The following is a 27,338-nucleotide window of genomic DNA, read 5'->3' as shown; positions in this document are numbered from 1 at the left end:
AGCAAAAACATTAAAGTGTTTGGAAAAAACATGCTTCTTTTTTACTACGCTCACATTATACCATCAAACCACCTCATCTGTCTCTGCTCTGACTCTACCTGTCGAGCCACTTTGAACACACCAGCCAGTATGGGTGCATGACTAATTCATCCTGAATGCTGAGGATGCTGGAGCTCTCAGAGCAACAGGAAAGGGTACCACACCTTGATATTTCTGAATTCTGTATGCCTTGGCCTCAGCAATACGTCTGTCCTCATCAGATTCACTCATTTTTACTTCTTCTTCTTCCTCTGGACAACTTCAAAGATAAAAGACAAAGGTGGATAAAGCAAGATCTGCACATCATATATTCATCTTCAATATAATGTTATGTTCACAATAAACAGAACATAACACCAGCACCTTTTGCAATAATCCAGAAGCATGCCATTAGTCTGCCTCTTTAAGAAGCAGTAAGTGGACATCAAGCAGACTGAAGGACTCCTTATTACTCTGGTAAGGCTGCACTGAGCAGAGTGGCTGGTGCACACCCACAGGTCTGCTGTCCCAAGCATAAGCTTGGGCCCATCAGAAGGAATATTTTCCCCACCATTCTTAATGACCAGATGCCAAGATAACAGGCATGAATTGTGATTTTCTCAAAATGGTTGTATGGACACCTGCAGGACCCTGGAAGGCACTCAGTGCTAAAGGCAAAGGTGGGGGAAGGCTGGTAAAATGGCTGGTAAGGATGTCTGAGGAACAGAAAGGGTCTGCTGATTCAGTGGGAAACCAGGAGGAATATGGGAAGTATGGCAGGAGTGATTAAGAGATTTTAGCACCTTGAGCTCAAAGGAAAACCCAAACTCACAGGTGGACCCAGTACAATGGAGAACAAAGAACATCCTGCCATGAATATCCAACCAACCTCCCATCTGCTTTGGACTACCAGCATGAAAACCAAACCCCTTTTTCCCTACCTTTCCACTGCCTCTTGAATATGCCTCATCCAGTTGTTACGTTCTTCTTTGGAGCTGGTATGAACCTCATACATCTCAGGCCCCACAGATGAAGCACTGATCAGAAACATCCCCCTTTCTTCATTGGCTACTTCTCTTACAATGAGCTTCTGAAGGGAGATAACTGAGGGCTTCTGGTCCTGCAGGAAACAGTCAAAGCACAAGCATAATAAATTACTTTCTTATAAAACACCACACTCTAGGAAAACATGATTTTTCACTAGTCCTGGTATAGCCAGACTACTGAAAGTTCTAAGTAATCAGACATCTTTTAAACTATTCTTTAAAATATGTTACACTGCTTGTAACATATGTCAACAAACAAATTAGGCACTAGATATGTGCTCAAAAGAAAATCTCAGAGGCTCACTGATACTGAGACGCAATATTCATATAATGTTTGTATTTATATAGTTTGGGAACTTCTTTCCATGACCTTTCATGTCCTTTATGTGTGTTTACTACTATATTTTCAGTAAAAACTGGTCTTCTGCTTGTTTTAGGGAACAAAAAAATTAAAATTTGTATTAGACAACTGAAAGAGCCTGCATTACTTCCCACCTTCACAGTCATGTAAGGCACAAATTAAAGATATACTTCTGTTATTTTTATCCTTCTCCACAAAAAAATTTACTTTTGAAAAGAAATTAAATTTTCTATATACTGACATACAATACCAGGATTTTAGAAAAAACATAAGTTATGTGGGAACGAGCTGGATAAGGACCTAAGTTTTGAGAAAGATACAAGTGCAACATATGTGTTAAAATATCTGATAATATACTCACAACAGCTGCAAAGATGTATTTTTGATCCTTTTCTTGTAAGAACAGTAGTACATCAGTTAGAAGCAGAGCTAAGGTGTCTTAAAATGAGAAATGGAAAATGATGGCTTTTAATTAAAATTAGTGCAATCAGTGTTAAATTCTTACTTTATCTTTATAAAATAAAGGGAGAAGCCCTGATGAGGAAATATCTTGTAGAATCCTACAGCAAACTAAACAAGATATATCTGAATTAGCCCATGGTCTGCATGAAGCACTTGCACATCCCTGCTTGATATCTCCCAGGAAAGTGCACCATGCTGCAACACAGGCCTGGGAAAAAAAGAAATCCTTGCACCAACAGCAGTACAACTTCCCTAAGCCTGGCAAAGACTATCTCACATAACCTTGCTTTGTCTGTGCTGTAACTCACAGCACAGTATTACACTGGTAAAGGCGTTTCTAGAATAATGATCAACAGACAGCTTTATAAAGTTGTACAGCAAAAACTAGTGTTTTTTCTAAAAAAAAGCCCAAACCCTAATACATGATTAACACCTAATACATGATTAAAAATCAAAATCTGAGCTTGCATGTAAAAATTGTGCTCCAGCCAATTGTGGCTTCAGAATTTATTTTCTACTAGGGATGTCTCATTACCACTGAATTGTTAATAAGCTATTTTCAATGGCAAATACTGCGAACAATAAAAATGTACAAGTGAAAACATAATATTATGAAATAAAATTGAAAAACAAAAAACTTGAAGGAGGGGATTGGAAGAAGAAATGCAAATGGTATTGTATGTGAATTTGTGTTCTTACGCAGTTTACTCACAGCTTCTGGAACTGATCATCCAGAAATTAGTGTGACATTGGCAATATCACTACCTCAGACATTCTTATTTTCAATATAGCACAAGAAAGTATTTTCACTCTTTAACCAGTCTTTGAATGTTATTTGCAAATAAAGAGTTAAAGGACTTTACTGCTCAGATGAAATACCTTTGAATCGACCAGTCGCTGTCTTCCAATACACTAAGCCTTCATGAAGAAGTATCCTCTCTTTCCTCATCAAGTCTTGCTTCCTAAAAACATGGCCATTTTTCAGCTTTGTATATGTTTTGTTTTCAGTTCTACAGAGAATTTCCAACAGCTTTTGCTTTTTCTCATACTCATTCACTTTCAAATCTACTCTTGCTATTATATCCTTAATTAGACGAAGGGCTTTGCACAAGTCTTTATGTTCTTCTGTTCCTTCTGTATGAAACAAAAAAAACAACATGACACTAGTCACCATGTTCAAGAGAAGATATAATTCCTTGATTTCTAGAAACAATCAGCATGATGCAAACCTTAAATTGATAAATTTGTTAATTTAAGTTGAACCTTGCAACCATTTTACTAGAATTATTAGAGGTATATACCTTTGCCTCACCTATTAAAAGATGGCCAGTACCTCAGATTTATTCATTAGCCAAAAAACCTCATTGAATAGTTTCTGACATATTTATGAGGTGCGAGCACTCAAAAAAAAAAATCAGTGACCAAGTAAATCATATAGCATATTATTTTTCTGCCTAAACAAAGTACCCTTGAAACAGGATTGCAAGTACAAAGATTTTGCATTGTATATGCAACTTTCTACAATGCTCATTTACTGCCCATTTAGGGGGCACTATCTGTAAGTTAATAGTAATTGTAAAAAGTTATACTAAGTTCCAGAGGGCATTCAAGCTTTGCCTGAAAAAACAGAGAGTAATTTACAAAATGTTTGCCTAGCCCTACTTAGAAAAAGCTCCTCCAGAATAAATTCCAAAGGTACACATGTATCTGAGCTAGTTCACATACTTCAGTCAAGATCTTTTCCTAAAACAAGTACGTTCTTCTGGACTTCTATGGCCTACCTGGCTGGAATATCAGAAATCTTCACCTAGAAGATAGACAAGACCTATATAGACCAGACAGCCCTGTTCAGGTGACATTTGCCTGTACAGTAGGTATTTATGTCACTCTGGTTGTATCTCAACAGAGCAGTAAATTTAATCTTTTGTGATATTGTAGCTGTGCAAATTCCTTATGTTAGAATTGTGCTAGGATTTCAGACATGAAGCAACACTTTAGCTTTTTTTTACCTTTTGAGTATTGCAATATCCTTTCAACCAGAACAGGGTATTTGGTGATTCGCTGAGTGACGAGTAAAATGCATTCAGGGATTCCTCGGCGTCGTGCCAACAGGTTGCTATTTCTCAGCTGCACATATGTAAATATATACCTTAGGTAGTAAATGCATATTAAACCACCAATTGGCTAATAAGAAATATGATCTAAAAGCATTAGAATAAGTTAAAACAAATGCTGGGTAATCAGAACCATCCCCAAGGAACAGCTGCTGTGCTGAGGGATGAGGCGTACTATAACAGGAACATGTGTGTAATACACACTGGATGCCAAAGCATTCTAAAATTTGAAAGAAAACTGTGATTTATTAGCTCACTAGTTAAGGAGAAAAAAAAATTTTGCCATTTTTATCAGCCATTTAAAGTGAGTTACTGAATATAATTCCAACCCTAAATCTAAGTAATAGCCATGCACCTTTTTCCTGAGCACTTTGTCAGTAGTGCTCATGATTCCACATTAACTTACTTTAATAAAATTCTGGAACTTCTTGTTTTGTTGCAGCTCTTTGAAGAGATTAACAGCTTCTTTCTGATGGCTACAAAACTCTCCGTATATTTTCTCCATTTTAGTTGCATTTTCCTCTGAAAACTGAAGAAATTAATAAGTGGATTGTGCTCAACATTCTATCTGACAGGAAAGTGAATTTTAACTAGTGAATTTTGTACAAATAGGGAACTTCTACATTAAGGCTTTATCAAGTTCTCTGAATTTCATTAACCTGTCTGTAGGCCTGTCACTACAGAATGAAAATATGCTAGCTGTTTTTAGGAGCAAGAAGAGGAATGCAGCTGGAGAGAGCACAAGCAACCTCCACTGTACTCTTGCCAGGAACAGCCAGAACATTATAACAGCATTTCCTTCATCTCTTTTCAAACACAACCCTCTGAGGTTCATTTACTTTTGTCTAATCTCCACATTGTTTCTAGATAAACTAATATCTCAGCTCTTTATTTCAGCAGAGTTAAAAAGACTGACAGAAGGTGAAAAGCTACACCTCCTTTTCACAAGGAACTGAGGTGTGAATGCCAAGCCATCACTTAGCTATTCTTCAGCCACAGGAAACACCCTGCAACCACACCTTCCTTACTGAGCAGTATCCTGGGAAGTAACTGATCTGGGATGCCAGATTACTGCAAGAAATTAATGGGTAGTTTCCTTTCCATCATCAGTTCTTCACATCTCTCCTCAGCTGATAAAGTGAATCCATTACTTCCATTTTTTGCAGTCCGTAGTATGACAGCAGCCTTCTACTGCAAACATGACCAAGCTCATCACTTCTCTTGTCACTCATACCACATAGGGAGAAATTCACCCCAAGTTCACACAGCTACCTCACAATAATGACATCTTTTCGCATTGTTCTTTCATCCTGAAATAATCAGGGGAGGACAGGTTTTGAATATTTTTGAGCAACCATAATTGTCTACCTGCCCACAGAAGTTTTGGATTAAAAAAATTGTTTAAATTTGGAACTCTGAGCACTTAAAGGATTAACAGAACTGATACTTCTACCTGCTGCACAAGGATGTCTCCAATTCTGCTGATGACAAAATTACGCTCGCTCCCTGCCGTACATGAGTCCTGCCGCCTGTCCTTCATTCTGCAGAAGAATTGCCTGTGCACCTCCAGTAGCTCATCTAAGCAGGGGAATATTCTGTCCACTATGCTGTGATCAAGCTGCAGTTCTTCCTTCATCCCCTTCCTGAATATCTCAGACATAATGAACAGGGTATGGATGTGATGTACTTCTGTTTGCATCAGCTCTGTGGTATAAAAGAAAAAAGGATAGTGTAGTAATCACCTGAATATTCTGCACACCTTATAAGACAGACTTTAGTCAATCAAATACACAGTCATAATTCCTTTTTGGGTGTGGGCCTCAAACCTAATCAATTATGTCAGCAGGAAGACTTAATTTATCTGGCTCTGGCACACATCTCTCTCTACCCCACTGAAAAAGCTGTGGTTGTAATAGCTTGAGCTGAGGATCGGATGAGGCCCCTTCTAATTTCAACCATTCTGTGAACAGGCTAGGTATGTCTCTGGTACCCAGTACTATCAATTTCCTTAGTTTAGGAGACATACTTTGTGATAAAAATGTTCTTTGAACCTTCGTGTTGTTTTGAGTTGAAGCATTCATTCTTCTGGCCATAAACCATGTAGGTTCCCTCTCTATTTGATAGACCAAATTGCATTTAAACCTACACACAGCTTTTAAATACTGACCAAATATGACATCCTGCCGCTTGACGACATCCTTTTCTTGCTTGCTACAGAACATTGGATCCACAACAAGACTCCAGGAGTCTGCCTCAAACTCTTCTGCATCTGTGCAGAGATCAGTCCACTGAGACAAATCCACATCATCTATGACAAAATTTGTATTTCTTTAACACCACACATACAAAGAGGAAGGGAAGTCCCTTGGCACATGTAGATCTATTCATACAGGGAACACATCACAGAGATGAACATCACAGGTAAGACTTCTGCAAATGCTGGCACTGTCTTTACTACAGCAAAGTTTGCCAGATGTGAATATTATTACCAAAGTGTTGAATTGCTTTTGTGACAGAAGGGGAGGAGAATAGGTAAAAAAATCTCTTCTTTCCTCAAATCATTTTTATAACTCTTTGCTTGCATAAACCTTTTAAAATTTAAAAATAAAATTCAACATTTCCAATACCAGATGTCCAGTGAGTGGTATGTGCACCATCCTACGTGAGTGAAAGCCCCTCAGCTTTCAAATTCAGCTACACAAAAAAATCAATTTCTATTTGCTTCATAAGACTATGCAGCTATTCTAAGAGCACAGCTTATCATCAGGAGTTAAGAATTTGGGCTACTGAGGAAATGTTGCAGGTTTACAGTTTGCAATGGATGCTGTCAACAGAGTCAATTGGATGAGTGCAAAAGAAAAGTGTATTACTGTTCTGTTTCTGCAAGGATGCCAGTACATTTATCCCTGTTACTTTAAAATGGTAATAGCATACTAAAATATTCCAAAAGTTATAAAATAGTTAGTTACAAGGAAGAAAGGAAAAGTTCTTTTTTAAGATTAATGTGTTTGATTTCATCAATTTAAAGGGGGATGCAAATGTAATTATCAAAATCAAGTGCTATTTTTTGAGAAGATGAAGTGTCTTCCTAAATCAGCTAAGGAGCTTTTCTGGTTTTCACTTTCCAATACTAGCTATAAGATGCAACATCTGTGCAATATTCTCACCTTCCATCATAAAAGCATCCATTGAAGAAAAGGTCCCTAATGCTTGTAACATCTCTTCAGACTGTGACTTGGACTTCCAGGTGCTAGTCTCAGAGTCATGTCCAGAAAATTGTGTAGCTCTTCTAGAGCAGAAATAAAATTACAAAAACCCACATTTATTTCATGGTTTAAATCTTCCTAGAAATCCTGAAGGATGTATTTAGCATAGTCCATTGGCATCTGCCCCTCTACCTTTCCAAACTGGCACTGGGGACACTTTTGGACAAGAGGTAGGGCTGTTGTGAGGCTTCCCTCTTTCCAGGAGACAGTCCGATAGGCACTGAGAAAGAAGGATGCACTGAGGGCAGCACCGTCTGTGAAATGTCTCCAGGCAGGGAATCTGTGAGGCAAAGCACAACACAACATTTTGACAAACAATGAGTTTGTCATTGTTTGACAGAGTATGTCATCAACAGCACACTTATACTGAAAAATGCTATCTGGTGTTCATATTGACCTATATCAGGCATCAAGAATGCCCACTTGTCAAGGTACATGACCTCAATGCTCTCTCACAATATAAAAATAAGCCTGTAGGCAATATGGAATACCCCCAGAGTGACTATCATTTGATAAAGAAATAATCTCAAATCATACATCCTCTATAGGTGTATGAATACTTGTGCACAAGATAAATGACATAGACAGAACTGGCTACTTTTTTTGTTGTTTTCACTGAAGGTATAGTAAATTCATACTCATTTTAGTAGAAGACGAATTAATTCAACAGTGATCTCTCAAAAAAAATCCATTCATATTAGAGACACACACCCTTTCTTACAGATATTGAAAGAAAAATTAGAAACAGAGAAATTACATGGGAAAGTTCATGCTGCCAGTCCCAAGATTTTTAATCAAGGCCTACCTTAGAAATGCTAGGTTTATACCTAACTTACTTGTTACACCAACTTGGACCTTGTTTTTACTATGGTATTTCTCCTGGGATTTCTGAAAAAAAGAATTTTTTGAAATCACATAGCTGATAATATATTTAACAGTCAAGTCAGTAATTCATTCACATACACCATCACACAAAGGGCTGCAAGAAAGTGGTCCTAAATTATGGTATTAATTCATTCCAATAACTAATTTTATTAGTTATTAGTAGATAATAATATTTTTAAAAACTAGGATATTATTTGTACTACAATACAAAATTATTTCTTCTAAGCAGACTGAGTTACATTCTACTTTCTCTATATGAGTATTGGCTGCAAAGGCTGCAGGAAAAGTCCACATTCAGGGCTTCATACTCAAATAAGATCAAAGCATTTGTGGTAGTACACTATCTGAAGCGTGGGTACCAAAGGCAGAACCGCTCCCCCTTCCAAAGTGGACTTTTGCAAAATCTGTACCAAAAGCCTGCTGCACTTGGGCATATACTTCACTTCAGGTGGGTCAGTGAACATTTCCTGCACTTCATTCTTGCTGAGATGAATTGAGGGCTCTTGTGTCCTCTTGCAAGTAACCCACCATCCCCAGGAACCAAAGCTGTCAGTTCAGCAGCCTTATTGCCTAAAGTTTCCCAGAAATTAGTGCAAGACCATGACGTGAAAATTATAAACAAAATTAAACCCACTTGATTTATGTACAGTTTAAGGCTTGTAGAATCGGTATGGAATCATGCTCTCCTTGAAAGCCACCATGATGCAAAACCCAGCTACACCAGAAATGTGCCACAATGATGCAGGTCATTTTTCACATTTGTGAAAAATGACCTGCATCATCGTGGCACATTTCTCTTCGAGTCTCATTTCATTTCTTGAGGGCAGTAGCCTTACGCCTGGTTTTCAAGATTATGCCTTTGTTACGATAATCTCACCATGCATGCATTCCTTCTTAACTGTTAAGGTAGTATCCATCAGCTCCAGTGCTGGTTTTGCCCTGCTCAGAAGCAGCTGAACACTGGAGTAATTGCTTAGGCAGGCAGCTGTGGAGTCTCCTCCTCCAGAGATTTCCCAGAATGGGTGAAACAAACATCTGCCCAAATTGCTACTTAGAACAAACATCTGCCCAAATTGCTACCTAGAACAAACATCTGCCCAAATTGTTACCAAGAAGTGAGCCAGCCCAAGGGTGGGGAGGTAGATGAGGTCACCGGCCAGAGCCCCTTCCATCTCTGCTTTCCATTATTCCAAACATATGGAATCCCCCCCGTACACAAGGGTTCTTTCTCTCTGAGGTTTTGAGAAGCCTTTCTTTTCAATCTGTTCTGTAACCCTCCAGGCACACCATTTCACAGTCTGAGCTTCAAAAATACAAACACTCTATGAAACTCTTTTTCGACCCCCTACTAAAAATTGTTATTCAAGCACACAGAGTAAACAGTGCTTGCTCTGTTGCTCACATTAGCCATTCTAACACCCTTGCAGCCCTTCACACACAGACGCTGGGTCTGGGCAGCCTTTGTGTATTTTCTTTTTTCCTTCATTGTTTCTAGCCCCTGGAAAAGCAAGTATCCTCTAGTAAGATCAGTGTAGGAGGTTACCTTGGTGCACACAGGAGCACACTCCTTGCAGCTTTTATGCACAATCACACTGCAATCTGAAAGAGAAGGTATGTTTCAAAGCCTGGCACCAAACAGGGTCCCCAGTCTGCAGAAAATGTACTCTGAGGCTTCAGTTTTCCCTTTTTCAGGGAAAACTTGATATTCACTTATTAAAATGATCCTCTGGATTCTTTGAGTACAGATATAGGCTAGAAGGAAGTTTCTGCCTAATGTGCTAGGGCTAGGAGATCAACGTTTCTTTCTGAATCTGTTACCTGCTGTCCTTCCTCCCTCTCCCTTGTCAACCTCAGCTCATTACATAAAGCAGGTACATCCAAATGATGACAAGGTTTCAAACATCAGACTGAACCAGGATGTCAGAACAGCACTCAGAGCACTGTAAATGCATAAGTAAAAGCCAGCAGCTACTTACAAGAACACTGCAGTGACTCCTTTCCTAGGAGGGCCTTTTCACAGACCATACATGGGATAACTCCTGGGAAAGTCCCATTTGTAAAATTGTGCCTGGCTGGTTTCTCCTTATCTTTGGTATCTTTATTTTTTGTCTTCATCCCCCAAAAAAGAGGCAGGAAAATAAATGAATTAATAAATTTTAAAATAAAATAAATAATTATTTAAATAAAAATTATTCAAAACTAAAAATAAAAAAAAATATTCCCTTATCAAACCAAATTATTCTAGAATATTTAATCCCTGTCCTGGAAGACTTACAACAGCATACTGTACTCTTATACCCAATATTGCTGAAGCTCTAAAATCATATAGGCCTTGTTTTTACTGGCAGCTAGGCCTGGAAGCATTATCAAGGAAGACTGGCAGAAATACATTTAGAAATCTAAAAAGAGAGGAGGGACAAGAAACAAAATTTTAGAAGTGCTGTTCATTCACTGTACACACTGTATATATCCTCTACATGTATATAACTCATGCCTCTGCAGATAGAGGTGCAGTTATGCAAATTTAGAAAAGTTATCTTTAGATCTTAGAAGACATTAGAAACAACCTATTTTTAATGAGTGGTAAAAAATTTAATAAATTCTGCCTATTTTTCCACTACCCTTGTTGGCATAACTATACATATAGCTTATGCTTCTAGTTACTGACTGTTATACTTTAGGAGAACTCACAGACACAAGCTGCTCAACCAAACATATATGTTCACATGTTCATGGTAAGCTCTGACACTCCTGAAGGTACTGCCTCAGACAAACACCTTCACATCTGTGTTTGTTAGGTTGTCCTGGGGCACAGGAGGGCATACTAGGGAGCCTGCAAAACCGTCAAAAGGCCACCCAGAAAGAGCCTGGAGGCCAAGCCTGTCTTTCAAGCTTCTAACTGATGTCATTAATCTAAAATTAAGATGCCTTAGAATTAAGTTACAATATTGTAATCTACCTTCCATAGTAGGACCGTTCAACTGTGCAGGCCTCAATTCTCAAACTCTTTAACACTATGCATTGTTAACTTATGCAAGAATTCCCATTAACTTCAAATAAGGCAAATTCAACTAATTACACCCTAATGTAGGAGTTTACATACTCAATTACGTTTTGAGAGCAATCCCAAGAACAGGCCCATATCTGTTAATTTTATTTAACAAAGAAAATATTTCTTAAATGTAATTCATACATTTAAATATTTGCTAAATCACCACACAGAATTGCTAATTACATCAAAGGAAAGCTGGTTTTTAATACAAATGCCATTTCAGGGTAACCTGCATATATTTTAAATTTAAAAAAAGAAAAGTGAAAAGAGTCTTCCTATGACTTTTGTGGTTTTGTAATAAACAATTTATCTTGACATGAAAAATTAGCTTCCATCTATAATTCATTTAATTACAGTGACATAATCATACATAATACTATGGACATAAATCCCAAATTACCTTGCCTTTATTCCGTGTGCTGGTCATCCTGTTCATCAGAAAGCTAAAAGTCCGACTCACTTTATATTTTTCAGACTCATTTTTTGAGGGTACAACATACTTATTCCATCCCTCTTCCTGAATCCTAAAACAGAGACCAGTGAAAAAATGTTCCTCATTCCTTTAATTAATAGCAACACTCCTTTAATTAACATATAGCAGAATCTGGACAGTGCTTGTTTCACCTAACATTTACAATTACATGCTTTGTTGTGGGTTTAACATATTATGAAAAAGATTGCTATCCCTATACAAAAAGAAGTAACACTTGCCAATAAGCACTCTGCATGTGCAATGTGTAACAAGCTTGCCTATTTTACAGTTGGTATCAAAAACTGCCCAGCTTTTACTGCAGTGGTTTGGACATTCCTACAGTGGACAGGAGCCTCAGGAGCAGGCAGCAGCCCATCCCTGCTTTGCATGTCCCAGTAAATCCCTGCTGCAGGATGCGTGTGGTGAGAGCTGGGTTTGGCACACGGTTTAGGCATGAGTTCACAGAAGCCAGGGGCCTCTACCCCACTGCTCAAAGCCCATGTGGCAGGAAGGTCTCTTGCCCACAGGGCTCCCTAGATGGCATTCTGGCACAGACCTGCTGCCGGCTCTCCATGACACGCACCCGTACCTTTGCTCCCGGCACTGCTCCGGCAGGCTGTACGTGCGCTCTGCAAGACACAAACAGCCACAGGGCACTCACACTGCAAGGTCATCAGGCTCATTTCAAACTCACAACCTCCACCAAGCCATAAGGCTACCATTGAGGGTTTGCAATGTAATTTGAAAATCAGGAAGGCAAAAACATACATACATTAGAAACAGCTTTCTCTAGGTTAACACCACTTCCTACTAAGCTTTTAGATGACAGGCTCTGACAGAACTCAGAAGGGTATCACTGAATGCCAGTCCCTGTTTTTAAGAATAGCACAAATTATTTCTTTTGTTTTTCTTAACAACATAGACTTGAATGACTCTCCCTTCATTTTGCTTTTCATATAATTTGCTAGAAAATATCTTAATGACATTATTCTAACATTTGCAGTTACACATCTTATGCAGCTTTACCAAAAAAAAAAAATTCCTTCTACACAAAGAGGAATACCACTACCTTAAGTACTGCCTAGGATGTTTAATGTTCTACAAATTTGTATCTTCTACAATTCTATGATCCTATAAACAGATGACCCAAGGAGATACTTTTCACAAGCTCTCTAAAAAGCAAAATAAAAAGAAAAACAACTCAGTTGGGTTGTTTTAGAAGAAAATAGGCCCAAAACTGTAGAGAACACTACCATTTTCAAATTAAAAGCACTTCCCTTTTGCAGATGTTTCAGCAAAGCTACCACAGGTATGGTTCAGGAAGATACATGCTTGCCTAAGTCAAAGCATCAGACTATGCTTTCTTTGAAGTTAGATACAGGCTTAAACACCCTTTACGGAATCCACATCTCTTCAGACAAATGCAGACATCAGGTTAGCAAGAGCTAGAATATTTACCAAAGAGGCAGCAAAACAAAAAGGGCATTTCAGTTAGTTGTCAGGCACAATCTGTGCCACAGGAAGCTTCTGTAAGAAATCAACACCATGTAATCATAGGAGATGTTTCATGCAAAACAGCACTATGGAGCTGAGATTTAGAGAGTGCAAGGGCCTGGAGGAGGAATGAACCACTGTTCATGAGCACACCATCTACAGAGTAGGCACAAATCCTTTACTGTTACAGCCTGGTAAAACCCTCTCAAATAAAGGCAGGTAATATGTTTTAAACCTGAGCACATTTTAAAGTTTCCTTTCCATTTTAAAGGATGGTGTTTTGCCTCTTTTTTTCTCATATTTTGTGTGGAAAACCATCCTGTTTTTTCTGAATTCATCTGCTTAACTTAGATTTTTTTTGCAATGTGCAAGGGCAGCTGCACCTCCTTCTTGCATAGCTAAGCCCTAAGCAAGATGTCCAAAGTGCTGGCAGCTAGGCAGAGGTGAAGGGGCAGGTCTTCCACGTGCAGACTACTGCACAGGCCCAGACATAATCCTGCTACAGTCCACAGAGATCAGGATGAACTATCTGAGCCAGCTTCTTGGACCAAGGTCCCAGGCTAGTTCCATACCCAGATAAAACTGCTCAAAGTGAGCACAGGTGTGCCTGCCTCACAGTAATCATCACTGCCAGCTGCCAAATACTGTGTTCAATGCTCCCATACTTGCAAAACGCTGGCAAAAAGAGGCACAGTGCAGGAGGTGCTGGTGGAAGGAAGTGCCAGCAGGAAGCTCAGCAGACCACCACCCCTCCCTCCCAGCATTACAATGCATCTATGGTTCAGGCGTAGAACACCCTGCTTCTAAAGTCTGGACAAGAATGGGCTTTCACCTTATCCACAAAACATGTAAAGGTCCAACAATGACTGTCCCAGAAGGAAGAGGAGAAAGAATGAAAAGGAAATGGACCCAAGCCCATACCAAATCAGGGCAAGTAATGGTGTCTGGGTGAAACTTAAGGGGCTGTGACACCAAGCAAGTCCCTCAGCTGCGGTGTCAAAGGAATTCTGTTTTAACTTTAAGCATGACACAGGGCTTTACTATTCTGCTAGCTTTTAATTCTGTGAGCTTCTAGCTTTTTCTTCTAGTCTTTTTCACAGACTTTTCACCTAAAGCGTTGAATATAAATACTTACAAATACTTTAGGAGATGGATGAAAATACAACATAGCTGCATGCTGCAGGCTGAAATACTTACTCCTCCTTACAAGGTGACATGAAATCATACTGTGAATTTGAGTAACGTTAAAGAAGTTATTTGCTGCACTGCTTAATTCAGTTTCTTAGGAAAAAAGAAGCCTGCAGACATTGTGTATCTCGCCCCCAAAACAGTTTTTGAAGTTGTTAAATGCTTTCAAAGTTAATGACAACATTTTCACACTTTTTGTATGTTTCATTCACAATGAATGTCAAAGAATCAGAGTGGTTAGGGTTGGAAAGGATCTCAAAGATCATTGTAGTACTGAGGGAGCTGGCAGAGGAGCTTGCCAGGCCACTCTGTACCACTTATGATCAATCCTAGTTTAACCAGGGACACCTCAGATAACTGGAGGTTTGCAAGTGTGGTGCCCACCTACAAGAAGAGTCAGAAGCAGGATCTGGGGAACTACAGCCTTGTCAGCCTGACCTTGGTGATCTTGGTGCTAGGGAAGGTTATGGAACAGAGTATCTTGAGAGTGATGACTGGCACATACACGACAACCAGGTCATCAAGCCCAGCCAGCACCTCCTGAAAAAGCTGGCAGTTCATGGCTTGGACAGGTGCACTCTGGTGGATAAAAAACTGTCTGAATGGCTGGGCCCAGAGAATGGTGGTGAATGGAGTTATATCCAGTTTTGAGTCTGTCAGCAACACTGTTCCTTAGGGGACAGCATTGAGGCCAATCGTGTTTAGTATCTTTAACACCGATCTGGGTGAGGACATCAAGTGCACCCTCAGTCAGTTCACAGATAACACCAAGCTGGGTGGGAGTGCTGATCTGCTGGAGGGCAGGAAGGCTCTGCAGAGGGATCTGGACAGGCTGGACCATGGGCTGAGCCCAGAAGTGTGAGGTTCAACAAGGCCCAGTGCTGGGTCCTGCCCTTGGGTCACAGCAAGCCCAGGCAGTACCACAGGCTGGGGCAGAGTGGCTGCAAAGCTGCCACAGGAAAAGGCCCTGGGGGTGCTGGTGACAGCAGCTGAACAGGAGCCAGCAGTGCCCAGGTGGCCAAGAAGGCCAATGGCATCCTGGCCTGTGCCAGCAATAGTGTGGCCAGCAGGAGCAGGGCAGGGATTGTCCCCCTGTACTCAGCACTGGTGAGGCCACACTTCAAATCCTGTATTGAGTTTTAGGCCCCTCACTCCAAGGACACTGAAGTGCTGGAGCATGTCCAGAGAAGGGCAACAAAGCTGGTGAAGGGTCCAGAGAGTAAGTCATATGAGGAGCAGCTAAGGGAGCTGGGGTTGTTTAGGCTGGAGAAAAGGAGGCTCAGGGGGCCTTCTCAGTCTCTACATCTGCCTGAAAGGAGCGTGCAGCCAGGTGGGGGTCGGCCTGCTCTCCAAGTCAACAAATGACAGCACAAGAGAAAAGGCCTCAAACTGCTTCAAGGGAGGTTCAAGTTGGACATCCTGAAGGAAGAATTCCCTCATTGAATGGGTAGACCTTGGCGTCATTTCCAACCTTAACTACATTATTCTATCTAGTTCCAACCCCTCTGCCACAGGCAGAGATGCCACCACTAGATAAGGTTGCTCAAAGCCCTATTCAACCTGGCCTTGAACACTTCCAATGACACAGCATCCAAAACTTCTCCAGTTGTCCACTGTGGCTCACATGTCCTGTCTCTTGCCCTGGACTAGTGAAAAACTAAAGGTATACTGGAGTGAGAAACAAGCTGGAAGGATGGCAATGGACAGGCTTTTTTTAAATATAACCCATATCCTCACTGAGAAAACTGTGTGTTGTCTTCTAAACATGAAACTATGTGTCTGGAAATAAAGCATGTCAGACACAAGTCATAAAAAATTACAAGCTCCTTTCAGAGACATCTCTGACTCTACTTGATGAAGTGGGTGGGTTTTGCTTCCCAGCCTGTAAAGATAACACAGCCCACCTGTGTTTCAGAGATTGCTTAGGATCTGTGGGAAGCTGGAACCATCTGTCCTCTTTGATGCCCCTTCTGTGTCATTCTGAGCTTCCTCCTGGTCTCTGTCAGACACTTAGCAGGAGGCTAGGGTAAGGATTTTCCAATGAGAGGATTATTGCCCTTGTCTATATTCGTTTCTGTGGCTATTGCTCTCTCCATTTGTATGCCCTGTCAAGGACAGTCGCTGTATCATGGGGGCATGATGGAACTGTAGATGGGAGAAAATGGAGGGATGATGGTGGAGCTACCATCTAGTAGCTACTACTAGCCCTGAAGGAGCTACCAAACATACACACCGGTGAGCTCTGTAAAGTAACATCAGCACTGGGCCTGACGTAGGCAGGTATTGAATAATGCAAAGCCAGAGAACTGACCTCCATTTGAATCCCCAGCTCCAAAGTCGCGAGGAATGCGAGGTCTTCCCACCACACCTTTGGATGAGGAGTAGGAATAGGAGCGTGACCGAACTCCAAACACTGTGCATTCCTATGAGAAATTGCAGCAAATGAAATCTTGTGTCATTTTGAACTGCATCAGCAACAAAACCAAAATAAATCAGGAATAACTGACCACTGGCATAAATTTTCTTGGCTTCAAGTTGAATTTTTGACAACTTCATGTGAATTCTTAGGAAGTCTGTCATACTTCCTAAGTATCATCCAAAGTATGATCCATTTGTCATCCCAAAAATGACAAATTTTTGTATGCTACAGGAAATAAGTTGTGGGTGCAAGTTTGACTAAGAAAATAAAAGAAAGCTTACATTCTTCTCCAATTTGGTAACAGGTGACATCCACACAGTATTGCTGGCCATTATTTCTGATGACCAAGCTATCTTCTTTTACGAAGGAAGGCATTGATCTTACTTTAATACTTGAACAATATTTCATGGAGACTTTGGCCATGCCTTAGTAATTACTTATGTCAGAGTTTCCAAAGAAAGGACCTGACCTCTTTTTCTTTTCTCTATGTTGTTTTTTGCTTTTTTAATCATTATTATATTTGAAAACATTTTCCACTTACCAAATCTCTCAACAATAAGACCTGAAAGGAAATCCCCTAATTTTTGATACGTCATTTACACTTAAATAGAGACTATTCCTAAAACTCCTGTAAAATGCTTACCTTATTATTTTTTAAAGTAGCACTATCATAATTAATTTTTTTGCTGAACTCTTTTTCTCCCTTCATGAAATCATTTGCTGAAGGTCAGATAAAGTTCTACAGTGGCAGAAAGTGCATCTAAAAAAATCATAAAGAATCTCTGCAAACAAGAAATAACTCTATGTATGTGTCTGAAGACCTCAGAAATGACACCATGGTCTAATGAAAATTAATGTAGACAGGATACTTCAGAAAACCATAACAAAGAGATTTACATCAATCCGTGGACACCCCAACTGAATTTCCCTGAGTGTAGAAATTGTTTTAAAACAGGCAGCAGGCTAGTTTTACTCTTTACAAACCATTACTCTCTCACATAACTAGAGCTGGTTAAACATTTTCTCGCTAAATATATTTTGGTTAAAAAATGCTGATTCACTGAACCTGAAATATTTCCTTTGAAACATTTCCGATAGATGGTGTGTTTTTCAAAGCTGAGGTAAATCTCTGATGGACACTTTCTTTCTATGGCAGGTGCCCAGCTCAGCCACACCCAGTTTCAGTTTCACAACTCAATGTGAGTAATCCCTGGAGAGACTAGGACTGCCAGCTGAGAACTCATCTGTCTCCTTCAGATTCAGACGTTTCTCACACAGTTTCAGAGATTTACTTAAAAGGAAAACAATTCAAACCAAGACAGGGTCAAATACCTTGGGCTGCAGACTGGTAGGTAAATCCAATCCATCTCTGCTAGAAGCCATGGTCTGTGAAGAGCTGAGGGGACGGTAGTGAGCATGGGATCTGTCTGACACACCTCCACTTCCATTGTCTACTTCAAGGTCATCGAGACTTGAACTGAAGAAAACAACAAAGTCTTTAACTTCCCTGAGTTCCTCACGGCAATTTACTTCAACCTTAATGCAATAAGCATAGATACTGCTGAATCTTCTGACCAATGACAGCCCAAAGCACCATTACTATGTCAGGTAAACCATGCCCTAAGGTGTCTCTCCGGTCTGCAGCCACCTGGTCAAGGCAGTCAGTTTCCCTGTCCAGGACCCTCTGACACAGTCTCGCGGACCTACAGTGCAGGTATCTGCATCACCCAGGGTCACACACACTCCCACCACAGCCAGCCACCTCGGGATCATGAGTTTTAGACACATGCTCAGCATCTCCCAAAAAATGAGATTTTTTCTTCCAGGCATAAACCTGTCTTGCTTCAAAGAAGATAAGGAGAACTGAGACAGTAAGAGGAACTGAGAGAACTACCTCAGATTTTAGTATACGTGAGTATAGATGGATACTATGTACGTGTGTGTATTTGGAAGATATGACATGGCTGTTAACAGACATATTTTTATCTACATCTGTGACTTCATGACAGAAGATGGAAGAGAAAAACACCAATAAGAGATTAAGGAGGGTCTTGAGATGGTTTATAAGGTTCAGTTCAAGAGATAGACATCTAAAAACATAGACAGCAACAAGCAGAATGAAAAATCTCTGGCTAAATCAATATGTCAGCCATGTAGAGACTATTTTATTGGAAAGGGTTCCTGAGCAGGAGAGTGCACTAAGGCTGCTCAGCAGAGTTTATCAGGATGAGGCCTGTTACCTGCAAGAGCAAGTTCACGGTCTCTTCATCAGAGTGTCTGAAAGGAATGGTTGACTGCTTGCAATAGCATTCCAGCCTTACAACATAAAACTTTAAATTATGTGTGGTATTTCTAAACAGCCAGAGTTCCTACCACGGATAATAGCACAAAAATTCCTTCACACACCACTACTTTTTTGAAGCACAAATTTATCACTACTGTCTGAAACTACTTCCTTATTACAATTCTGGGTACAATATTTTGTAATGTTTCTGAATAACAGCCCACACAACATATCAGAAGCAACTTATATAAATGCATTATCAGTTACTGTCACATGTTAAAATTGAAAAAGCAGTACATGTCTATGTCAACAGACAAGTATCCATGACTTACTTTGTAACTTCTCTAGGGAACTTCTCTGACATAAGAAGCTAGTTTAAAAATAGAATAACATACTACTAGTGCTATTTTATGCCTAATATTTGGATCAATTACATATGTCATATGACATATTAAGGCAAATCAGGTGTCTCTGAAAATTTATATACACTCTCATACAAGTGTATATATTTATATACAGTTCTCATACAGGAACCTAACGAAGGTCTTAAAAAGGGTGGGGCTATCTAAAAATACATAGAATAAAAATGTTTCTGACTAGAGGCACAGGAAGATTATAGTATTCTACATGACATCCCTATAGCTAGCAAGAAAAAGCAAACAAAAAAAAACTTTAAACAACAACAAACATCAAAAAAGGAGTGTGAAAGAAAAACTCTGTCTGACATTTATTATATTATCTGTGTTAAATATTCCTGCTAGTGGCCCTTCATAGTTGCATAAGAAACTCAGAATTAAGGTAGAGAAAATCTTATTGCCCACTTGAAATAATAATTGGCTGGCCCTTCTCTTCCTTGCTGTTTTTACATAGATCTGATGTTCTACTTCCAACTAGTCCTAATACTCCCCAGAAGGTGGGAGCAAGATTCAGATTTCCTCCTGCATAAGAAGGAATCTCATCTATTCAGAGAAGTAATAAAGCTTTTTCATCAAGAAAATTTATTGTTAAATTGTTTAATTTTAAATTAATTGTTAAAAACCTATGTTTAATGACCAAAATTATAGTTCCATCTTCAAAGCTCTCTGCATTTCTGAAGCCATTTGGAGGAGGGTCTTCAGACAAATGGCAGCAAACCTTGTGTACCAGCAATGGAGAAGAAAACAGTCTGAACCTGTCATAAACAGCAGATACACTGTGCACTGTGTCTTTGAGATAAATACCTATGGAATCAGGAGTAGGCCTTCTACAGGCCTATTTAAAGACTTGAAAGATTCCCAGAGACTTCAACAGATTCTGGATAATTTTCTTAACAGAAAATATAACTGAGGAAAAACTACAGTGAAATTCTGTTATCTGTCAAAAATGCCACAATGGTAGTGACACTGAAGAGCTGATTCTTTTTTTTTATTTTGTTAAGACTATTTGCATACAAGAATTAAAGGTATAAAAGTATCCATTTGCACTCAAGATACATTTACTAAGAAGACACTTTTATGTGTTAAAAATGTCTTCACAGCAATTTTATGAAAACAGATTATTAGGACAATAAATATTAGTGAAGAAAAACAGAGATTTCACCCCAATTATACTAGTTATTACTTCAGATTCTGCTTCACCTTTTTAAACAAAAGGTGGTAATAAATAATCCTTATTCTGGCCATACCATCAAATCAATTCCATACCTTCTTCTTTTCATGTCAGCATAAAGTTGGCCCCGATCCTTAATATATGCATGGGTCTTGACTGGAAGATATGAATCTGCTACATACAGATGAGAAGGTGAAATGCCATGTCTTAATCCTGTGTTTTCTTCTCTTTTTACTGGCCTTTGACTTTCTTCATTTGGGAGATACATAAATTTATCATTCTCCTCAGGGGAGGGAGACAAAGAGTTCGTATCCATCGGGACTGAGTTGGTAGGGTTCAGACACATTTCACTGCTGATACCATCTCCATGAATGTAGTTAGGCTTTAAGTCTCCAGCCTGCAGGTAAAAAATGAGTGCTGGTAAGAGGCAACAACATATTGTTGACATATTGTCAGGAAGCAAGGACCTGAGAAGTTTGCCATTTTATTTATGGCTATATGTTTTGTGGGTTTTTCCCCTATTACTTTCTACACCACATGAATTTAAGGCAATTTATATGACTAAGGGATTCTGGACTTTGCATTATTTTTTTTTCCCTAATTAGAACAGCAATTAATTAGTATTTCCAAGTCTTCTGAATTTATCACTCATATTTATACATTTTATTAAATGTACTGATACAAATATTTATAGATTTTATTTAAAAACTATCCTTAAGTTGAGTAAAAAATATGCATAATACATTTGTGTGGGAGACATATGGAAGAGAATTCAAACATTGTGCAATTTAATTTATTAAATGCCTATATGATGCCTACACATCATGCACTTTTAATTTTTCAGCACCAGTTTCCTAAGCTTTGAGATAAATATACATGACCTGGAAAAGAGTTTCTCGAGGGAAGGAAGGGAAATTACTCTTATTTTTTGCCATTAAGCAATTTGGGGCCTGAAGCACCTCTCCTCTTGCAAAAGGACAGGAATGGATTTGGAAATTCTATTTTCTCAGGTACAGGGATCAGGATTTAGACTCTAGTCACAAATAATTCCCTGTTGACTCTGCAGAAGATACTAAAATATAGTTCACTGTTAGTCTTTTAGCTTGAGGCAACAGTCATGTAATTAGATACTGAATAATACTGAAAAGTCACATTGCCAGTTAAAACACTCAATCTCCAAAAAGCACCTGTATAAAGGCAAGAATAAAGGAAGGACTGCAAGCATCTCCAAAGCCCTGGTGTTTCTGATTGCTACTTCCTCTTTTCCAGTTCCTCTTGAGATGTGCTTTCATCTCCATCTTAATTCTGCTTCTCTTAGTGAAAGACAGGAAGAACTGCTGGCATTTTTACAGCAGCCCACATTTGCATTCAAAGCTACAGCACATGCAAGTCTGGAAATACTTCTGTTGTGCTGTGCACATGACATGCACAAAGGTAAAATGCTTTTCCCAGGTCTTATGCAGCTGTTTCTCCCGAAACGTTATTCCTGTCTGGGCAATGTTCCTCCTCAGCACCAGAGGGACCTTTTCCAGCAGCCACTCTGGCTCCTGCTGAGTGGTGCTTAAGGGAGAATTTGGCCCCAGCCAGCAATTTTAAAAAGCAGAATGCGGCCACATAGCGAGCAAAGGTTAGCAACCCAAGCTGAAGGCCTCCTGAGCAATACACTTGGGTAATATCTCCATCTGTAATGGAGATGCAGCTCTGTCCTTCCAACCTCGATATTATTCAAATCAAGGGTTCAAAGACTGCACTTTGTAGTCCCCTGGCAGATGCTCACTTATGCATCATTATTACATACATTCATCTCTTACATTCATTGCTAATATATATTACAGATATATAGATATGTTTATATAGATAAATATATAGATATACTACAGATATATATGTAATCTATACTACATCTCTTCAGTGCATTTTGAACACAAAAAAGTCTCTGACTCAAACTTCCATCTCAGCTGTCACATGAACTGGATCTGCAGCAAATGCACTGGGTGAAGTGTTTCAGGCACTGGGGTAGGGGTAGACAGGAGGCAAAAAAAGGGGGGGAAAATCACACTTTCAACATCTTAGACTTCTAACATTATCTGATAATTTCTTACTCCTATATTCCAACATTCAGGCAAGGGAGAGCTCAAAGCAGGTTACAAATAAATAAACATCTTAAAGCATCACTGAAAAATAGCTACACACCACCAGAATCTGGCATCTCTTTAGCTAGATCAAGCCACCACAAACAAGTTGTGACTAGTCACACTCATGCCCACATCCTAAATTATGGTATTGGAGTGTGACCATGAAAGAAAGATTCCAAGCGCAACACAGTGATGTAAAATGTCACTTTAGGTCATCTCCAGTGCTGGTGACAAATCAGAAATGGGAATTCTAGTGAGGACCTCCAATATCAGAATGTTCCATGACAGCTGTAGGACATCAACTTCACCTTTTCACCAATGTCTTGTTTTTGTTGAGCCTGTAGGCCTCACTGTGAGCTTATAATTAAGTTCTGAAATTATCCAGCAAATTCATCTGTACTGTGAATGTACATAGAATTCAGAAATCTGAAATGCACACGAACAAGTAATATTGTTAAGAAGCACATGTTGTATAGCTCACAAACACACAGAAGAGACAGCCTGCCTTAAGAGTTCTTCCTGCAGTTTGGGGAGAGTAATTCCTATAATTGACTGAATCTGTTAAAAGAGACCTCATATAAAGGTTACAAAATATAGCAGAGAAGAGTAAGATATTACTGGTTTTAATTTAAAATTTTATTAATTGGCAGCACTGCTGACAGATCCAGAAGATCCTACTATTATGCAACTAAATTAACCAAAAATGAAGAAAAATTAGCCAGAAGTTCAAATATAAGCTTACTTGGTCTACTACCATGCAGTTTGCATATACTTCATCACTTCCACTCAGCATGGGAGAAAGTCTGGTTGCAGCAAAGAAAGTAGGGGCAGACTTCAATTTCCTAAGAACATCAAGGGTAGAGTGTCTGTGCTCTGGAAAATAAAAAGTATGGGAAATTTTCCATTAACTCTCAAACCATTTCCTTCTCATGTATATGTACTACCATAAAAATTGCAAAGTTAAGCATTAAGAACCAAATCTTAGCATTACAATTTGAGTAATATTTGTGCAACCACAGCAAAATGTGCTCATTTCATAGATGCCCAACATTTGCAATATGTTCCAGGAAGCCTATAGCTGTCAAGACTCTCAAGGGTACCACAGAATCATTCACATAAATAAAAAATAAATGTCCCTGTGTATTGGCTAGCAAAAGCTACTATTTTCCACCTAAGTAGAACTTAGCAGAGATTTGTGGTTGCAGAACAACACGGGACAAGATTTATGGGCTGGGAAGAATTGTGCATGATTCTGCCTATACATTAAATGCCTGACATCTGATACATTAAATAAATGAAATACTGTTCAATTGCAACCAAATAATGATTCTCCTAAAGCATTCTACCTACTGACAGCCACATAAATACTAATCTTAGACCAAGGAATCAGATTAATGTTCTTAAAACAAAACCAAGCAAACAAACAAAAAAACCAAAATTAAAAAAAACACAGTAAAATTGCAAAAGAGATATAAATAAAATACCACTAATACTGCCTTTACAGAGTGACAGCAATCAAGCAAGACTTGATCCATTAAGAGGATGTTTAGGATGAATACTGCATCTGATCTGCTTTTGAACAGTTTCACCAGAAATCATTAACAAATCCAGAGTTTAGTTTTGAAAGTGTGCTTGTGACTACAGGTATTTTAAAAAGCTCAACAGGCTGTGTATTTTTTGCCTTTGAGCAGCAGAAATCTTGTCCTGCAGGCCCACTTCTCTTAAAACTGGCTATAAGAATGAAGAGTCCAGCATTTGGGCTAGGTTATGTATGTACCTCTGAATGTAAAACAAGCAAAATTTAACAAAGCACAAAACCAGGCCGTTGTAGACTGTGTGAAGGCTAAAAACAATTGCTAAAAAAAAAATTGCAGTCATAAAACAGGCTAAAAAAATTGCAGTCATAATGCAGTTTTCCTTAAAATGCTGTAAGGCAAGCATTGCCATTGGAAGTGAATGGAGACACACCACACTAGCATAAGAATGATGTGAGGAGACTACTGCACCCAGTAAAATATCCAAAATCAAACCACTCAATAAATTTAATTTGAGTTTGTCTGTTATTGAATATTATTTTTAAAATATTTTTTATGCTGCATCAGAAATTTATTTTCTACTGAGGTGTAAAGGAAAGATACCACCAAAGACTTTCCTCACACTATATTAATATAGCAATGTAACTGCTTTTGGAAGGTCACAGAGCCATATAGCATGGTTTGGATTGAAAGAGAAGTTTAAGAGTTACCTAATCCAACTCCCTAGCCATGCCAGGAACATCTTTCATTCGATCAGGTTGCTCGAAGCCCATCCAAGATGCTTATAGAAATCAGATTGCAAGAAAATTCATAATAAAAAAATACAACTGGATTAGAAACAACACTTATTAAGATCTGGTGCATTTGTTGCTTTGAAAAAAAAAAAAGTCCCAGACGGCTGCCAAATCTGCAATGATACACCACAGCTTTTATTTAATTTTAAGATTTTATCTCATAAAGCCTGAGAAGAGTAACTTCTATACTCAGAGAAAGACGGAAATTCCAATTTAGAAATGGCACAGTATGAATATTTGGTTTCAAGTCCTGGCAGGCCTTGTGGGATCTCATACTATTAAAACATCCTTACGCATCTCATTTTGTTTCTCCATCAATGCAAGAATTTTAACATTATTTTAGTGACTCTCATATTGAGAACTGCTAAAAAGCTGCAAACCATTTCCTTATGTCTGACAAGATTCCAAAGCCTTTGTTTATAAACAATATAAAAGCATTGTTTTCTACAGCAGCTCATCAAACTCTGGCAGCTCACATCATATGGAAATGTGATTTGGCAAAATTGACAGTACTTTCTTGGGGCATATAAAGCTTTCCAAAGGTTGGTCTTAAACCAACAACCAGGCAAAAAAGTGTCAGAGTCTCCATCACTTCTTGTATGCTTAATGGCTCCTCCAGCCTGCACTCCCTCTCATATACAAACCCGTGGGGTACAACAGACAAGGGTGGTGTACACCTCCAGTGTTAGGCTGGCAAAGGTTCAACACATACCCCCAAAAAACAGCCTAGGCATTAGGGACTCCCACACCACAGCGTAAACCTGACCCTAAGAAGTCAGTTTCTTGATTTCAGCAATAGTCCCTATTTCTAGGATGCAGAAACCTCAAAGATAAGGGGGCTGATGTGTATGTCTCAAACACCAATAGACAGACAGCTGTGAAGCCAGCCAAGGACTGTCCATAATGACATGCTGTGAGAAGGAACAAGATGTGGCTCAAGAGGTAGGGCAGCACTTTTCTGAGACAAATATCCTTCTTCTGGATCCTGGAGATAAGCACAACACAATACAGCTCAAGTGCAGGAAAGAGGTAAAGAAGTAGGCATGGGCTGTAGGGAAGGGGTCAAGACATCCCAAGACTGTCAAAGCCCTCTTACCCAGGTCAAGAAAGATCTAGAAAAATGGACTGTGCATGATAACTCATTTGTATAGAAAGCACGAAACTTAGCTCCTGGGTGTGAAAAAAATTACATAAATAAACATACTTCTCTAAAGCTGGGCTGTACATGAGCGCCAGGACTCTGGACACCCCACTGCCTGGACTGACATTGAAGCCAGGACCGGTGATCTCCCTTTCTTTCTCTCTCCCCCCTCTTTAGTACATCTCCCTCTCTCTCTCCTCCTTTTCAACCTACCTCTTTACCAAAAACCCACTGCTGTGTGCTTACACAGGAGGACACCAGGAACTACCTTATAACATTCTCCACACCATGTTGTAATTTACTACTAAAATTTTGTAAGTTTTTATGGGCTCTCTGACTTTTGCCATTCATTTTGACCATCTATCAGCATCTTGGGTGATCTCTTCCCCTACAGAGTGGGATGTCACATTGGGTCTTCACAGTCACTTAGTGGACTGCAACATCCCAAGCCAGAAAGAACCCAAATCCCCCTTCTAATAATATGTTACATTATTTTAAAATTCTGTACAAGAGTAAAAACCTAAGTAACAAATTCTGGTGAAAGATGCTGCAAGTACAAGCTATAGCACAATATCCTACCTGCAGTATCTTCAGTCTGTAAACCCTTATTAATTAACCACATTAAATATCATATGTTTTCCTGGAGATGCTCCAGTTAGCCTGTGGTTAAATGTGAGATGACTAAATAAATATTCATTGGGATTTTAAATGGTAACAAATTATTTCAGGCTTCATAGGATGATAGAATTGGGTATGTTGGAAAAGACCTGCAAGATCATTGAGTGCAATGGCAGTATGACCCCACTGTACCTCTTTACTCCCACTCGGCCCCCTCTCCCCCTCAATTTCAAACATGTGAAGGAATGACAACATCAAACTAACTTTGTAACCTGAGAAGTTTAAAGCCTTGCTGAATGTGGGGGAGAGCAATATTAATTACACATTGACTGCGCTAGTAACTTATTTCCACTGGAAAGACCCACATAGTTTAAAAAGTGACAAAATCATTGCAAATGTCCAAATCACACACTGCATTGCTACAGCTTTGCTAACTGCCTCCAGCCTGCTTTGCTGGCTACAAGTGC

The 27,338-nt window shown here is 39.2% G+C and overlaps 1 protein-coding gene across 1 annotated transcript in view; it reads right to left on the bottom strand.

Annotated features, from left to right (window-relative positions):
- Positions 1–27,338, bottom strand: part of ARHGEF28 (Rho guanine nucleotide exchange factor 28) — an 84,395-nt gene that overhangs the window by 31,327 nt on the left and 25,730 nt on the right. Inside the window, exons 2-20 of the mRNA XM_071425183.1 lie at positions 23,526–23,656; positions 20,744–21,045; positions 18,110–18,254; positions 16,670–16,781; positions 12,260–12,305; positions 11,605–11,728; positions 10,129–10,261; positions 9,696–9,751; positions 8,104–8,155; positions 7,400–7,547; positions 7,169–7,290; positions 6,169–6,309; positions 5,455–5,705; positions 4,408–4,530; positions 3,897–4,014; positions 2,767–3,021; positions 1,787–1,863; positions 960–1,138; positions 204–298 (exon numbers count right to left, since the gene is read on the bottom strand). Of these exons, the coding sequence (XP_071281284.1) occupies positions 204–298; positions 960–1,138; positions 1,787–1,863; positions 2,767–3,021; positions 3,897–4,014; positions 4,408–4,530; positions 5,455–5,705; positions 6,169–6,309; positions 7,169–7,290; positions 7,400–7,547; positions 8,104–8,155; positions 9,696–9,751; positions 10,129–10,261; positions 11,605–11,728; positions 12,260–12,305; positions 16,670–16,781; positions 18,110–18,254; positions 20,744–21,045; positions 23,526–23,576 (2,530 nt within the window). The 5' untranslated portion in view covers positions 23,577–23,656. The remainder of the gene's footprint in view (positions 1–203; positions 299–959; positions 1,139–1,786; positions 1,864–2,766; positions 3,022–3,896; positions 4,015–4,407; positions 4,531–5,454; positions 5,706–6,168; positions 6,310–7,168; positions 7,291–7,399; positions 7,548–8,103; positions 8,156–9,695; positions 9,752–10,128; positions 10,262–11,604; positions 11,729–12,259; positions 12,306–16,669; positions 16,782–18,109; positions 18,255–20,743; positions 21,046–23,525; positions 23,657–27,338) is intronic.

Source organism: Agelaius tricolor, unplaced genomic scaffold, assembly GCF_023055355.1.
Source record: "Agelaius tricolor isolate 1412-34295 unplaced genomic scaffold, bAgeTri1.0.p SCAF_4, whole genome shotgun sequence".
NCBI lineage: Eukaryota > Metazoa > Chordata > Aves > Passeriformes > Icteridae > Agelaius > Agelaius tricolor.
This window is presented reverse-complemented; position numbering and strand designations above follow the sequence as displayed.